Source organism: Sinocyclocheilus rhinocerous, unplaced genomic scaffold (assembly GCF_001515625.1).
Source record: "Sinocyclocheilus rhinocerous isolate Xijiao unplaced genomic scaffold, SAMN03320098_v1.1 scaffold760, whole genome shotgun sequence".
Lineage (NCBI taxonomy): Eukaryota > Metazoa > Chordata > Actinopteri > Cypriniformes > Cyprinidae > Sinocyclocheilus > Sinocyclocheilus rhinocerous.
The window spans coordinates 275,137-289,514 of record NW_015667422.1 but is presented as its reverse complement, the minus strand read 5'-3'; the positions used below and the strand labels follow the sequence as shown (position 1 = coordinate 289,514).

General features: G+C 37.0%; 1 protein-coding gene across 1 annotated transcript in view; it reads right to left on the bottom strand.

Annotated features, from left to right (window-relative positions):
* Positions 1-9,481: 9,481 nt before the first annotated feature.
* Positions 9,482-14,378, bottom strand: part of LOC107733960 (pleckstrin homology domain-containing family O member 2) — a 25,870-nt gene continuing 20,973 nt past the window's right edge. The window contains exons 4-6 of the mRNA XM_016545827.1: positions 12,963-13,067; positions 12,633-12,731; positions 9,482-11,810 (exon numbers count right to left, since the gene is read on the bottom strand). Coding sequence (XP_016401313.1) covers positions 10,224-11,810; positions 12,633-12,731; positions 12,963-13,067 — 1,791 coding nt within the window. The 3' untranslated portion in view covers positions 9,482-10,223. The remainder of the gene's footprint in view (positions 11,811-12,632; positions 12,732-12,962; positions 13,068-14,378) is intronic.

Here is a 14,378-nt window from a genome sequence, read left to right as displayed (position 1 = left end):
TCAAGCCTGCCGCTTTGGGAAATAACGAATCCTGCTGAAGCGAACGAAGGTCTGGCTCATGAATATTAATTACGCCATGCGGACGTTGCTTCGTGTTTGTCCTATGGATACGGCTGGGATCATAAATATTAATTAGATTGTGCTGAAGTCACTTCCAATGGCGACTTGGCAGTTAATGAATATTAAATAGGTTATGTCGACGTTGCTTTGTGACGAAAGGCTAGTTATGAATTATAGTTTAATATTATCGCCATCCGGGCAAATAATGTAACAGACAGCAGAAGTCATTTTTATGGCATCATATACAGTGAAAGTTAAGCATCTTCCTCCTCCGGTAAACATACAAGAACAACTTAAAGAAAATAATAATAATAATATAAAAAGTCGGAAAAAAATGTCTGATATTGATTATTTTAAGAATACATTTATTTAAACAATATGTAGAAATTATTTGTTTTTATTGGAGGATATCCATAATTTTGGGATAAAAGTCTTATTTTTTTATAGGCTACTCCTTATTTGATCCGAGTATTTTTATTTCATTTATGAGGTCTCATCTTTATTTTGTGTTCGTCATCAAATAATTAAATTCATTACTCGTTGTTATCAGACTCTTTTCATTGAGCCCCGATTCATTTTCTTAATGGATTTAATCTTTGTTGTGTAACAATAGGCAACTGAGCTTGTTTGTCTGCCTGTTGGCTTTAGGTAAACTAACATGAATGCTGGACAAATGTTGATCTGTTTCAACAAAGAAAGCTGTGAACCATTATTATAAGAAACATCCACTAGAGAGAGCTGCAGACTCGCATACTGTTCTGTGGGTCTGGTGACAGGTTTCAAGCCATCTTCACTTCCAAGACTCATTTTTGGCCAATTTCATTTTCCATGCACAGCTGTTGGGGCTAATAGGCCATTTAAAGTTTGTGAGTCACAAACGGAGTTGATTTTTACTTGTATAAAACAACTAAGCAATGCATGCTGGCTAAGCAATCCAATATCCATGTCAGAAGAAACAACTGTGGACAAGGCCAAGTGGGAATGCAATTATCACGTTTTTGTTTAGCATAGTCTTAAAGGAATAGTTCACCAAAAAGAAGAAAAAAAAATAGCATTACATCACTCGCTCACCAATGGATGCTCTGCAGTGAATGGGTGCCGTCAGAATGAGAGTCCAAACAGCTGATAAAAAAATTAAAAAAACCCAAGTAGCCTAATGTCATGCTAAATTTCTCAACATCTCTTCTGATGAAGAAACAAACTCATCTACATCTTGGGTGGCCTCAAGGACAGTACATTTTCATAAAATTTTGTTTTTGGGGTGAACTATTCCTTTAATTATAAATATATAGCATGGTTATCAGGTTTTGTAAAGGTTCAAATAGAAAATACAGCTCTGCATAACAGCACATTATTTTAGAACAACATTGTCCAACGCTACATACTAAAAATACAATTAAATGTGACATTTCAAACAGTAAGCTACACTGTTGTCACATGAAGTCGGCATGCAGTAATAATCTCAAAAACAACGCTTACGGTTTTCATTTTTAATCTTATTAGGTGCAACAAAGTCATAACTCTTGACAGTCCGATTAAATAGTCGCATGTTAAATCACACTTTGCCAAATCTCACATATTCAGCATGAGAATCATGCAATTGATACGGTTCTCATGCTCTCACGCCACACATCTCACGTTTCTCACGCTGTGCCACTGACATGACATCTGTCTGTATGAGTTCTTGTGTGTAGCCTATATATTTGTTTATATACATTGCTCAAAAAAAAAAAAATGAAGGGAACACTTAATCAGTAAAGCACCAAGTCAATTAAACTTCAGGGATATCAATCTGTCCGGTTAGTTTCACTTGCTTTGGTGCAAATGGATGTGACCGCAGGTCTCTGCACTTCTAGTTTATTCATCACTTTGGAAAGTAAAGGTGAAGACGAGCACTTTGCATTGTGGGATACAGTATTCTGTGCATTGTGCTCATGCATTGCATATACTGGAAAATATTCTAGTCACATTCATACTGAATTTACCTAATGTGCATGTACTGCATACAGTATAACTATTAAGAAAGGTATGCATGATAGTATGCAGTTCCAAATGTAGCCTCAGTATGTGTACTTATCAGTATGCCAATATAGGGGAACAAAACAGACTTGGCTCCTAAAAACAACTATCATACCAGCAGAGGGAGACGGGTGAAACCTGTTATCTACACACTATTTTGATACCACATCAGGAAGGACAAATACAGATCGTCTATCAGCCTGATTTTGCAACGAGGAAGTAAGACATTTACAGTGAATGTGCGAGACTTTCACTTCATTAGCCACTACAGGCAAATAACTAGAGCTATAACAAAGTGCATATAAACGGTGAAACTTGCGCTACAAAGCAGTGTTTATAATGACGATAATACCTTAAAATAATACGATAAGAAACGCCAGTCTGCAATCTCAAGCCAAAAAGCAGGCCAAATAACTGGAAAATTCAGGTTACAAATGCTATAAACAAGGTGGATAAATGGAGAAAACAGAGTAGACTATGTTATCCCTAACAAAAATATTTTACCAAAGATTGAACAAAATTTAAAAATGAAAGCCTGTTAAAGAGCAGGATCATATCGGTCAAAATATTTTCATGTGTAAAAAGGGAAGGCAGGCTTTACGGCTGTGGTGAGTGTGCAGCGTCCTGCTGATCAGTTCCACATTTCACTATTATGAAGCGGAACCGATTTTTTGGGGGGGAAAAAATCCTACCTGCCCATGTCTACACACAAATGGGGACATTACACAGACTTCTACTGTCATTTTTATATATATATATATATATGTATGAAGAGTTCATTTGCAAAAACCGATAAACGCCACTTTAAAAAAAAGAAAAACAAAAGAGCTGATTGCCGTGCGTTATTCTCCACATATAGCGCGATCTGAACCCTAAACACGTTATCAAAAAAGCAGGTTTTGTCCACTTTCAAGTCATCGAGAGTTCGTTTTACTGCAGAAGCAGACAAGCACCCTTGTTGTTTTTGAACAGAAGCCGATAAATACATTTTAGCGAATCAGCGCGCTATACATACTTTCAATGAACTTTAATTTTGTAAATTACCTGTATTTGTTTAAGTTATTATTATTTAATCAAAACAACCCAACTGCAGTTTGATTGATATTACTTGGAATGCGCAATAAAAAAAAAAAAAACGTGATTTCTGAAAAAAGAAAAATGGAGTTATCCGTTTTTGCAAATGAACTCTTCACACACACACACACATATACAGTATCTCACAGAAGTGAGTACACCTCTCACATTTTTGTAAATATTTTATTATATCTTTTCATGTGACAACACTGAAGAAATGACACTTTGCTACAATGTAAAGTAGTGAGTGTACAGCTTGTATAACAGTGTAAATTTGCTGTCCCCTCAAAGTGAGTACACCCACTAATGAGTCACATGACACCGGGGAGAGAAAATGGCTAATTGGGCCCAATTTGGACATTTTCACTTAGGGGTGTACTCACTTTTGTGGCCAGCGGTTTATACATTAATGGCTGTGTGTTGAGTTATTTTAAGGGGAAAGCAAAATTTACACTTATACAAACTGTACATTCACTACTTTACATTGTAGCAAAGTATAATTTCTTCAGTGTTGTCACATGAAAAGATATAATAAAATATTTACAAAAATGTGAGGGGTGTACTCACTTCTGTGAGATACTGTATATATAGATATATAGTTATACATTTGATAAACTAATCCAAACCCACACCCTACCCCCCACAGAAAACTTATGCAGGGCCATAGCTGGGGTTTGCGGGGCCCCAGTGCAGGTTGTACCAGTACCAGTTTGAAATGGTTTAATTTGTATGTTCGTTCTATTTATTTATTTGTGCTATTTACACAATGTTTAAGTTTTTTCAAGTTTGTAGGTGTCCAGGTACAGAAACCGAATAATCAAATGTACAATAGTACTGCATAGTCTTCACTGTAAATATTAAATATACAGTCAAACCAAAATTTATTCAGACATCTTCAACATTTCTCACATTATCACAGTTTATTTGCTATGGTTTAGAAAATGGTAATAAAATATGACAAGAACTAAGAGTTAAACGGTGTCAGAAAAAAATTCATCGCGATAATGTCAGATAACTTTGATAGAAAGGTATGTAATGGATTACAATCAACCAAAATTTCAGACAACTGTTAGTATGACAGTATTTACACAACTATCAATACTTTGTTGACCAATTACCAAGCAATGCTTAATTTTGTTCAGTCTGTGGTGTAAAAAAAGTCGCATTAGCAATTAAAGAAAAAACACTTAAGCAAAACATGGTCAGGTCAAAGTGTCTGCATAATTTTTGGTCCCAATTTTTTTTAATCAATTTTACTGGTAGTCCATTGTATGAAGAATTTTTGGGTATAACATGTCACAGTTTACTTAATTTTGCTATCCTCACTTACATAAATGAACAATAGTGTCCTGCACCCACTAGTAAAAAATATCAAATTATATCTGGTGTCTGAATAATTGACTTTTGACACAATTTTGTATGTATTTGTCGGTAGAAGAGCAAGAAGAGGCAAATTCGGTGTTCAAGCGCTTTGAGACGCGCCCCTCTGCGTGCGCCCTGTGCACACAGAACACTGCGCGGGTGCTGAATTGGGCTCTTTCACAACTTTTTCTGTTTGCATGTTTAAGCTGCGATTTGTATTTGTTCGTTCAGGTGTAGGAGGACGCGAAGGAGAGCTCGTTTCGGTGTTGCGGTCCCTGAGACACGGCTCTCTGCGTGCGCACCGAACACGGCGCGCGAGTACTCGGTTGTGTTTTTCCACATCTTGTGTTTGAATGTTTAAATTGGCAAGGCTTAAAAACAGTGCAAATGATAAGCTTTCGTGACGATGCGCAGCAGTGGCCCGTCAACTGTCCTGAGCGTCTTTTTTGGCTGGCCTCAGCCAGTCAGTTGAGATCGCCGGGGGGCCCCCCCTCAGTCATGGGCCCCTATAATCGTCACCACCTTTCACCCCACTAGCGACGGCCCTGAACTTGTGCATTTTTATAATAAAAAAAAAAACTTTGTGCATTTTTATAATAAAAAAAAAAACTTTTTTATACCAGTTTTACAATTGAGGAAGTCCCCAAAAAGTTTTTTTTTGGAGATTTGGTCAAGTTTAGCTCACTTTTAAGAACAAATGTCTCCAAAATATGGTTAAGTAGGTACACACATGTTGGGTTTCCATGTTTTATGGGGACATTCCTTAGTTTGTACATTTATAAAAACAATTTCATCTATGTTTTCTATTCCCCTACTCTAACCCTACCCCTAAAAACCTACTCCTCACACAAAACTTAATGCAGTTTTAGATTTAAAAAATAAAAAATTTCCTATCCTTTGGTCCCCATAATTTAGAGAACATCAGGTACACTCACCAGACTGATTCTCATATATCAACATACATTTACTCTGTTTATATGCAATCCAGATAATGACATCACATGGACATGTCAAAAACAAAATCTTGTGCATATAAAACACTTCCTGTTTTAGTAAATTCTAAACTAAGTATTTGTAAACCACTGTGTATGTATGTGTGTGTGTGTGTGTATATAATACATGTTTTATTATGTCACTGATTTCATTATAAATAGACACTACCGTTCAAAGTAATTATGTTTATAAAAGAAACTTTAAACTTGAATAAACTTGCATCTAGAAAGTTTAAAGCAAAGCCATTGAGTCATTTATTTTTGAGAAACAGAATGGGAATATAGCATTCATTTGAAAAATATTTCAAATGAATGATAAAAGTATCTATATCTTTCAAAAACAAAAAATTACAAACTTCTGAACTGTTCTGCATATGATATTTCATATATAAAGATAGATAAAGTTACAAAGGGACAGTGAATATTAAAGACACTTTGTCTTTATTAAGACGCGCTTTGCAAAGCAGTGATTTCCCATTTTTGCACATTTAATATGCATTTAGATTAAAAAATATGTATATATTAGTCCAGTTAGTAAATGCAATTAACAGATACTCAGACATAATAAAACCATCAGCCTCTTCAAACTGCAACAGTAAACATTTAACAGTAAACAGTAAATCCAAATTTGTTCTTAAGCTTTGTTTTAGACAGACAATAAACATGAATATGTCAGAACAATAATAACTTAAATATTAAGCATTTCCCTGCTGGCCGTGTTATTTACAACATAATATTCAAATATTCACTGAGCTATAGTTTCATTAAAAATAGGAGAAAGATACAAATTGAAACTTCAGAGGGAAATTAGGAAATTAAACACTAAATGTACTGCGCAAAGGACAAAACTAATATGAATCCCATTATCAAAGACTACGTACTTTATATAAAGGACTATTTACATTAAGATCATATTTTACAAAATGGTACCACAAAAAAAAACACTTTTCATCATGGGAATATTCTTGATTCTGTTAGGTCTGAAATACGTTGAAAGTAAAACTAACTTGCTGTTAACATCTACACAGTTGGCTTTGCAGACTATCAGTAACCGTTACCCATAATAGCCTTCACTAACCAGTTCTCTCAGTGTAAAGAAGCTAGAGGTGAAGTGCAGCATGAAACTAGTATCGGCAGATTATTAATAGTCTGTGTGAACAGGGAACCGCTGTGCCCACCGCATCAGTATGACAAAGAAAAAAAAGGAACAGACTATTAAAGTGATAGTTCACCCAAAAATGAAGATTAACAGTTGACCAAACAAAACCAAACAGTTGACAGTAGCCATGGACGTCCATAGTAATTTCCCCCCCCATACTATTGACTAGAAGTCAATGGCTACCATCCACTGTTTGGTTACCAACATTCGTCAAAATATATTTGCTCAACAAAATGTAATATGCTCAACAGAAGACGGAATCTCATACAAGTTTGGAACAACTTAAATGACAGTAAATGACAGAATTTTTATTTTTGGGTGAACTATCCATTTAAATACTGTGTTTGCATGATTATGTGGCTTTTCACAGTGCTACCATGTGCAAATATTTTTTAGACTAGGCTGGCAGAAAATTAAGTAGCTTCAACACTGAAAACTTGTTACAACTAGAAGTTGTAACTTCTACACTACCGTTTTTTTAAAAAGAAATTAATACTTTTATGTAGCAAGGATGCATTATATTAATCAAAGGTGACAGTAAAGACATTTAGAATTTATATTTCAGTTATTTTGAACTTTCTATTCATCAAAGAGTCCTGAAAATAAATTGTATCGTGTTTCAACAAAAATATTAAGCAGAACAACTGTCGTCAACATTCATATCAAATAATAATACCAATCACTTTTAAACATATTCAAATAGAAAAGTTATTTTTAATTGTAACACCATTCCACAATATCACAGTTTTTACTGTATTTTTGATCAATTAAATGCAGCCTTGGTTCAAAAACACTTAAAAAGTCTTACCAAAACCAAATGTTTGAACGGTAGTGTATTTGTGAAAATTTTAAATAGTAATGTGGATATTTTTAAAATTAGATAATCATTAATCATTCAGAACCGAGTGCCAACAAAACTGAAGACAAACGGTAAACTCTAGCCTGCAATTTATACAACAGACATGGATCAGGAAATATATAGCCATGTTGTTCATTGCTATTCACATGCTATATATTCAGTTTTAAACTGGGATTATCAACCTTTATATATTACAAGTGTAAGGTGCTGTAATTTTGTTTATTTAGCCATTTATTTTACCCGACTGAAAAATGTGTCTGAAGAAACACACTTGTCTCTCTGTCTGTTTTAAAAAAAATTAATTGATAAAAAAAAATATTTGGGGCGGAAGTCAGGCTCTTTTGGCTCCCAAATGGCTCTTCATTTAGGATCACTTGGAGCCTTCTATTTTAGCCCAATTTAGCAATTGTGAATTGTTTGTGTGTTGGTAAGCAATTTTTTATTCAGTGTTTTTATAATAGCCTTATTTTTTATGTATTTTTTTCGTTACAAAAAAAATTTGTTACTATTATTTATAATTTTAATAAAACTTTAATTGAACACAGAACCACAGCAAACAAATCAAATAAATAAAGGCAAAAGTCTTAACATTAAGACATTTTAGTCTTTAGTGCAGGTTGGCATTCAGAAATATCAGATGCCTCAGCTTGGATGTGCTGATGCGATTTCTCATCTCTGGGATTATTTGTCCTGTTTTTGAGAAGACTCTCTCTGAGGGGACCGATATTGCAACAATGCAGTGTCTTCCTACCTTAACCAACGTGCTTGCGTTTAAATCCGGATCCCCCGCCTTTCTGTGTACCTGGCCTTTACCACTACACTTGCTGTCACAATTGCTAAATTGGGCTAAAATAGAAGGCTTCGGCTGAAGATTCGGCTCTCCCCGACGGGAGCCGGCTCTTCTCGTTCACTACAAAGAATCGGCTCTTAGAGCCGGCTCGTTCACGAACGACACATCACTAATATTCAGGTTGGCTGAGATGGCTTTGAAGGGCTTTTGAAGAGAATTTGTGTGGTTAAAGGGGCCGGTGGTCTAATTCAGTTTGGCCCAAGTTAGCAAAATGGCTGCACAACACCTTTAAAGTGGGGAAACTGGGACTTCTGATTAAAACATACAAGAACAACCTTTAAAAGCACTCTGGTATCTCTCCTTGGTAGCCACTTGCTAGAATTTTTTTTAACATGAGTGATGTCCCTTAATTTTCAACTCCTTTTTACACAAAAAAAGTTGCAGTGCAAAATTCAGCATACAACATGTCCCCCTTCAACAAACGTGTTAAAAGTGTAAAACGCTAACTTATCTAATAGTGGTTATGTGCAGATGTAATTTATGGGGGTTTGAATCTATCTTAAAGTGCCAAATATAACTAAATATATGGAATAAGAAACACAGAAAGCCTTAAGTGAGATCGGTCAACTAAAGCAAGCTAAAACCACACTATAGCATCAGGTATGCTAACCCGGCTAGCAAATTTAGCAAGTTTCTTCACAAAAAAAAAAAGTAGCATGTACAAATTTAGCTCAAAGTTTTTACTAAATTTAGAGAGAAAATGGTTTGTCTTCCTACCAACAACACACAGGCCTGCAGTATCATCATCTAGAGCAGGAGTTATCAACTCTGGCCCTTAAGGTCCACTTTCTTGCAGAGTTTAGCTCCAACCTTGATCAAACTCACCTGCCTGTAACGTCTAGTAATCCTGAAGAATTGATTAGACTGTTCAGGTGTGTTTTATTAGGGTTGGAGCTAAACTCTGCAGGAAAGTGGACCTTGAGGGCTTCTTGAGAAACCCTGATCTAGAGCAGGATTGCCCAGTCCTGTTCCTTGCGATCTGTCTTTCTGTAAAGTCCAGCTCCAACCCTGATCAAACACACCTGAATGAGCTAATTAAGATCTTCAGGAGCTCTTGATAATTACAGACAGGTGTGTTGGAGCAGGGCTAGAACTAAACTCTCCAGGAACAGGATTGGGCGGCACCCCTGATCTAGAGGCTACATTACCAAAAAACTGTAAAGCCCAAAGTATACTTCGGCTGCACGCTTTACAGTCCACATGATGCAATTTTCATCATCAGAAATATCCGCGGACATCCACGCAGCCCAATTTTTGTGTCCGCACGGACAGTCCACGTACAACCCTAATCAAACACAACTGAGCAAGCTCATCAAGGTCTTCAGGATCCCTAGAAAATCACAGGCAAGTGTGTTTGATCAGGGTTTGAGCTAAACTCTGCAGGGCAGTGGCCCTCCAGGACCGGATTTGAGGAACCCTGCTGTAGAGGCTATACAGCTACATTACCAAATCTTTAAAGCCCAAAGTATACTGGGGACGTCCACGCACATCGTTTGCGTGTAGCCCAATTTTTTTTTTCTGTACAGACGGTCCACGTACAACAGTGCAGGCAGGTAAATGTTGTGCCAGAACAAGTCCACTAGGTGATACTCCGCATGTGTCAAATTCATCCATCCGCGGTTCCGTATACTTGGGACACGGCTGTGTGCAAGACAGAGCGGAACGCAGAAAGAGAAGTATACCCGGGCCTTAAGGCATCATAGTCTTTCGAGGTTTCTTAGAGATTTGAACATGGTTGAGGATAAGAATTGCGTTTGATCATTTGCATACAGTCATTTGCATACTGTAAAATTTCATTTTCAGCATAGATCAATCATCCCTACAGGTTCCTTCCACCAACACTTACCATTACAAGCTTAATCTGTTTCTTTTATTAAGATCTTTAAGATTTGTGGCTTCCTTCAAGAACTGGTCCGCTTTCCTGAGCTTCTCCATTGCTGCAGAGAGCAAGACCTCTGGGCTCGCGTCCCCCTTCATTTCCGTCTCACCACTCTGTCCGGTCGCGATTGCGTTCAGCAGCTCTCCAGTCTCTTTGATCTCAGAAGACACTTTGCTTTGCAAGTCCTTTACGTCACTTCCGTGTGGATTAATTGGTATATTTTTCCCCTTGCTTTCCATCTTATCTGCATTCTCCACAAGAAGGTCGCCTAGGGATGTGGAGCGGGCCTTGGAAGAATGATTGAGAGGCATGGACAGGGACAAGTTGGCGCATTGGCTTGGGGTTGGATTTGCATTGAGAACTGAGGTCTTTGAGGTGGTGGATGGGGTTTCTAACAATGGCTCCTCCAAACTCTCGGCTTTGCTGTCAGAAGGTTCTAGATCATCCTCGCTGGCCTCTAAATCTAGTCCCTGGGAGCTACCTTTGAGCTTTGCGGAGGATGGCGTAACGTGGTCACCCGTTTCAGACTCCTCTCCTGAGTGCTGACCACTGTCTAAAGACTTCTCCTCCAAATCTTCACTTGACACATCACCAATTGGCTCAGGATTGGGTTCTGGAATAGCCAATTTGATGTCAACTGTTTCTGAAGATGAAACGACGGAGTGGGTAACGACCATTGGGTCACTTTTTGCGGCAGTGTCCTCTTTCTTGGCAGATGCCTTAAATGGCTTCTTCTTGGGTGGAGCAGGGGGCCCGGGTCTCTTTTTTACAGATTCAGGGGTTGAAAGTGGAGTAAGATTAAGTTGGGAAGGTTCTAGTGAGGTTGCAACTTCTCCAGTGGTATCAGAGGCTTTCTTTGAGTTTTGCACTTCTTGTTCAGCACTAGGTTCTTTTGATGGTATAATGGGTGAATCCCACATCACTACTTGTGGTTTCATTACCTTTTTGGATAGAACAATGGTCTCTACCTCTTCTAACTTATCCAGGTCTACTTTCTCATTTGAAGCTCCATCTACCATGGTACCTTCGCCATCAGCCTCCTTATTCTTCTCTTTTTCCTCTATTGTGACTGTGGCTGGTGTTACCGGGTTGGGCTTAATATGTTTGGATGGAGGAGTAGGGGGCTGGACGCTCTTGGTGGAAGGGGTTGGTTCGGAAGAGTCAGTGCTTTCTGCTTCAACCTCTACTTTACTATCTGAGATATTCTTCTCAACAGCAGCCCCATCAACAGAGACGCAAGGTTTAGACTCCTTTGATGGAGGCATCGGTGGTGCCTTCTTTTGAGCTGCAGGTTCCTCATTTTTGGGCTCATCCTCTTTATGAGTTTCACTGGGTTTGTTGTCTTTTGATGGTGGCATGGGCGGATTAATAACTTTCTTCTGGGGTGTGGACTCTTCATCAGTGTCCTCCTCTGGAATGTTGTTCATCGCCTCAGATGGTTTAGAAGTTTCGGTTTGTTTATCCCCTTCTGTTTTAAAGCCATGAGTTCCATTCTGCATGGTAACTTCACCATCAAGGTCTAGTCTCAACATTCCATCACTTGAAACATTTGCAACCTGTAAGAATAAACAGAATATTACATTTAGAGGATATGTCTGGCTAATTGTGGTTAGTGATTTAAAGTATGCATTAAATTGATCAAAAGTGACAGTGGAGACTTTTACATCGCTACAAAGGATTTCTATTTCAAATAAATGCTGTGCTTTTGAACTTTCTATTCATCAAAGATTTCTATAAAAATATATTAATCAGCACAACTGTTTTCAAAATGTATAATAATAAGAAATGTTTTTTTGAGCCACAAATCAGCATATTAGAATTATTTCTGAAGGATCATGTGACACTGAAGTATGGAGTAATAATGCTGAAATTTCAGCTTCATCACAGAAATTTTTTTTTAAATATACTAAAACAGAAAAGAGTTCATTTAAATTGTAATAATATTACACAATATCATTGTTTTACTGTATTTTTATCTAATACATTCGCATGATAGACCGGTGTACAAAAACATAATCTCAACATTGCATATTTAATATTTTCTTTACTAGCTTTTCCATCATCGGAACACTCCTTTAAAAGTTCATATTTATAACTCTAATCTCTTAAATGTAATATTTGGCAAATCTCAAAATGAATATCCATTTGGATATCTATTTTCATATTGTACATTATAAAGTTGTGATGGCTAAATTCAATTAAAATGCATTTATTTATTTATCAAAAGTATTTATTTCAGTTATTTATTTATTACATTATTATAAAATGTTAATATCAGTATTGGTCAGAAATGTATCTGTGCATTCCTAGTTGTTCTCCAGCTGGGGTGATAAATGTTAAAATACTTTTTTTGTCCATGTGAACTGATTATATCATACCTCCTTCATGTGTATCCTTGTTGGTGGCCTTCTTCCACGGTTCCCCTTTGGTCGGTTCCGTGTAACATGTTCTAAAGAGCAGCTTTCATCGACTTTTACCTGAGATTTAAAACATAAACAAAAATAAGTTTCTGTAACTGTATCTATGTTCATTCATGCAACACCATATTTATTCAGGAAGATCACAGAGAAAGGATTAGTACATGCTGTTCTTTTTTTTTTTTTTCACATATGGCCATTGTAAATGTTTTTATTTTCAGTCATGGTTCTATTTATGTGTGTGTCTTTAAAAATCACAGTAAAATTTTACAGGTGAACAATAAATGGTACCTCATCAAAAATTTTGTTCTTTGCCTTATTGATTCCTTCACTCAGTGCCTTGATCCAGGCCTCTTTCTCCTCAGGGGTTTGTGCCTGAAGTTTGACATCTTGGACCTAAAACGAACACAACACATTTATATGAAGTCAAAGAAACTAGTATGACATGCATACACATGAATAAAACATTGAAAAAATGACCGATTCAGTTGCACATGCTAATCCTATTTTGCTTTTCTGTACGAAATAAAATTAGGAAATAACCAGAGCTGGATCAAGCGTCTAGTATTATGTTGGATCACATCGCATTACCCGCCAGACCACATTTTAACAATTACATTCAGTACTGTATAAAGGTTTTATTAAAGATCCAGTTTCTGTTTTGCAGTGAACATCCCTGATGATTGGAAACATCATCAAAATGAAACAGGAAAATACAAAGTGATTTGTCCGTAGGATGTCCCATTGTTCAGTTAGGTTTATATAAAGTGTGTCTAGCATCCTGTATATTGCCAGACTCAGCATGAGTCTCCTAAGTGCACTTCACCCTTAAAAAATAAGAAAAAAGAAAGAAAAGATTTATGTTCTAGAGTGTAGCGTGTGTCACAAAAATATTTGTGAAACAGGAGGGTTTGGAATCTCTTAAATCTTTAAACTCTTTTCAAGAACTACAGTATGTGAGGTTTAGTTATAAAATGAAACACTAGGCTGTGGTGTCTGACTCATACAGCTGGCTGGTCACAGTATTCAGGAGAGGAAAAAGTGACATGCTGGTCTGGCTGCTCTTTACACACACATTTTCTCTTCGAGAGAAGTCTCTTGACATCTGCTGAGCTCTTTGCAGTTCGCCAACGCTCCGCTCTCGTCATCTGTTAGTAATAATGCATATTTCGCCTGTTAGGTATCTTCCGAATTTCTTAAGTCCTCTCCCTACCTCCAAGACTCTGGATTCAATGTTATAGTGTACAATAAACAATGTATTCAGTAGGTATAGAAAATAATCATCCCCCTTTAAAATAATCACATTTTGTTGCTTTGCAGCCTGAAATGAAGACATAGTTTTTGTTTTATCCAGCTGCATTTACTCAGTGCAACTTATAACATCCAAGTGAAAGATATAACCCCAACATGTCAGAAAAAAATACAAACAGAATCACTGAGTTGGAAAAAGGATCACCCCCCCCTAAAAATGACTCAATCAGGTTTAGCTAATCACCTTCTCAATGGCACACAAAGCCATTTGACTTTCAACTGTGATCAGCTGTGGTCATTTTGATCAGCTCAGCATGAAAAGAGCTTTCCTGGAGCATTTCAGTCCTTGGTAGTGCAACTGAAGCAAACAATCAACTATGGATGGCAAGGCACTGTCAAAAGATCTCCGGGATAAAGTTGTGGACAGGCACAAGTCAGGAGATGGATACAAAAAAA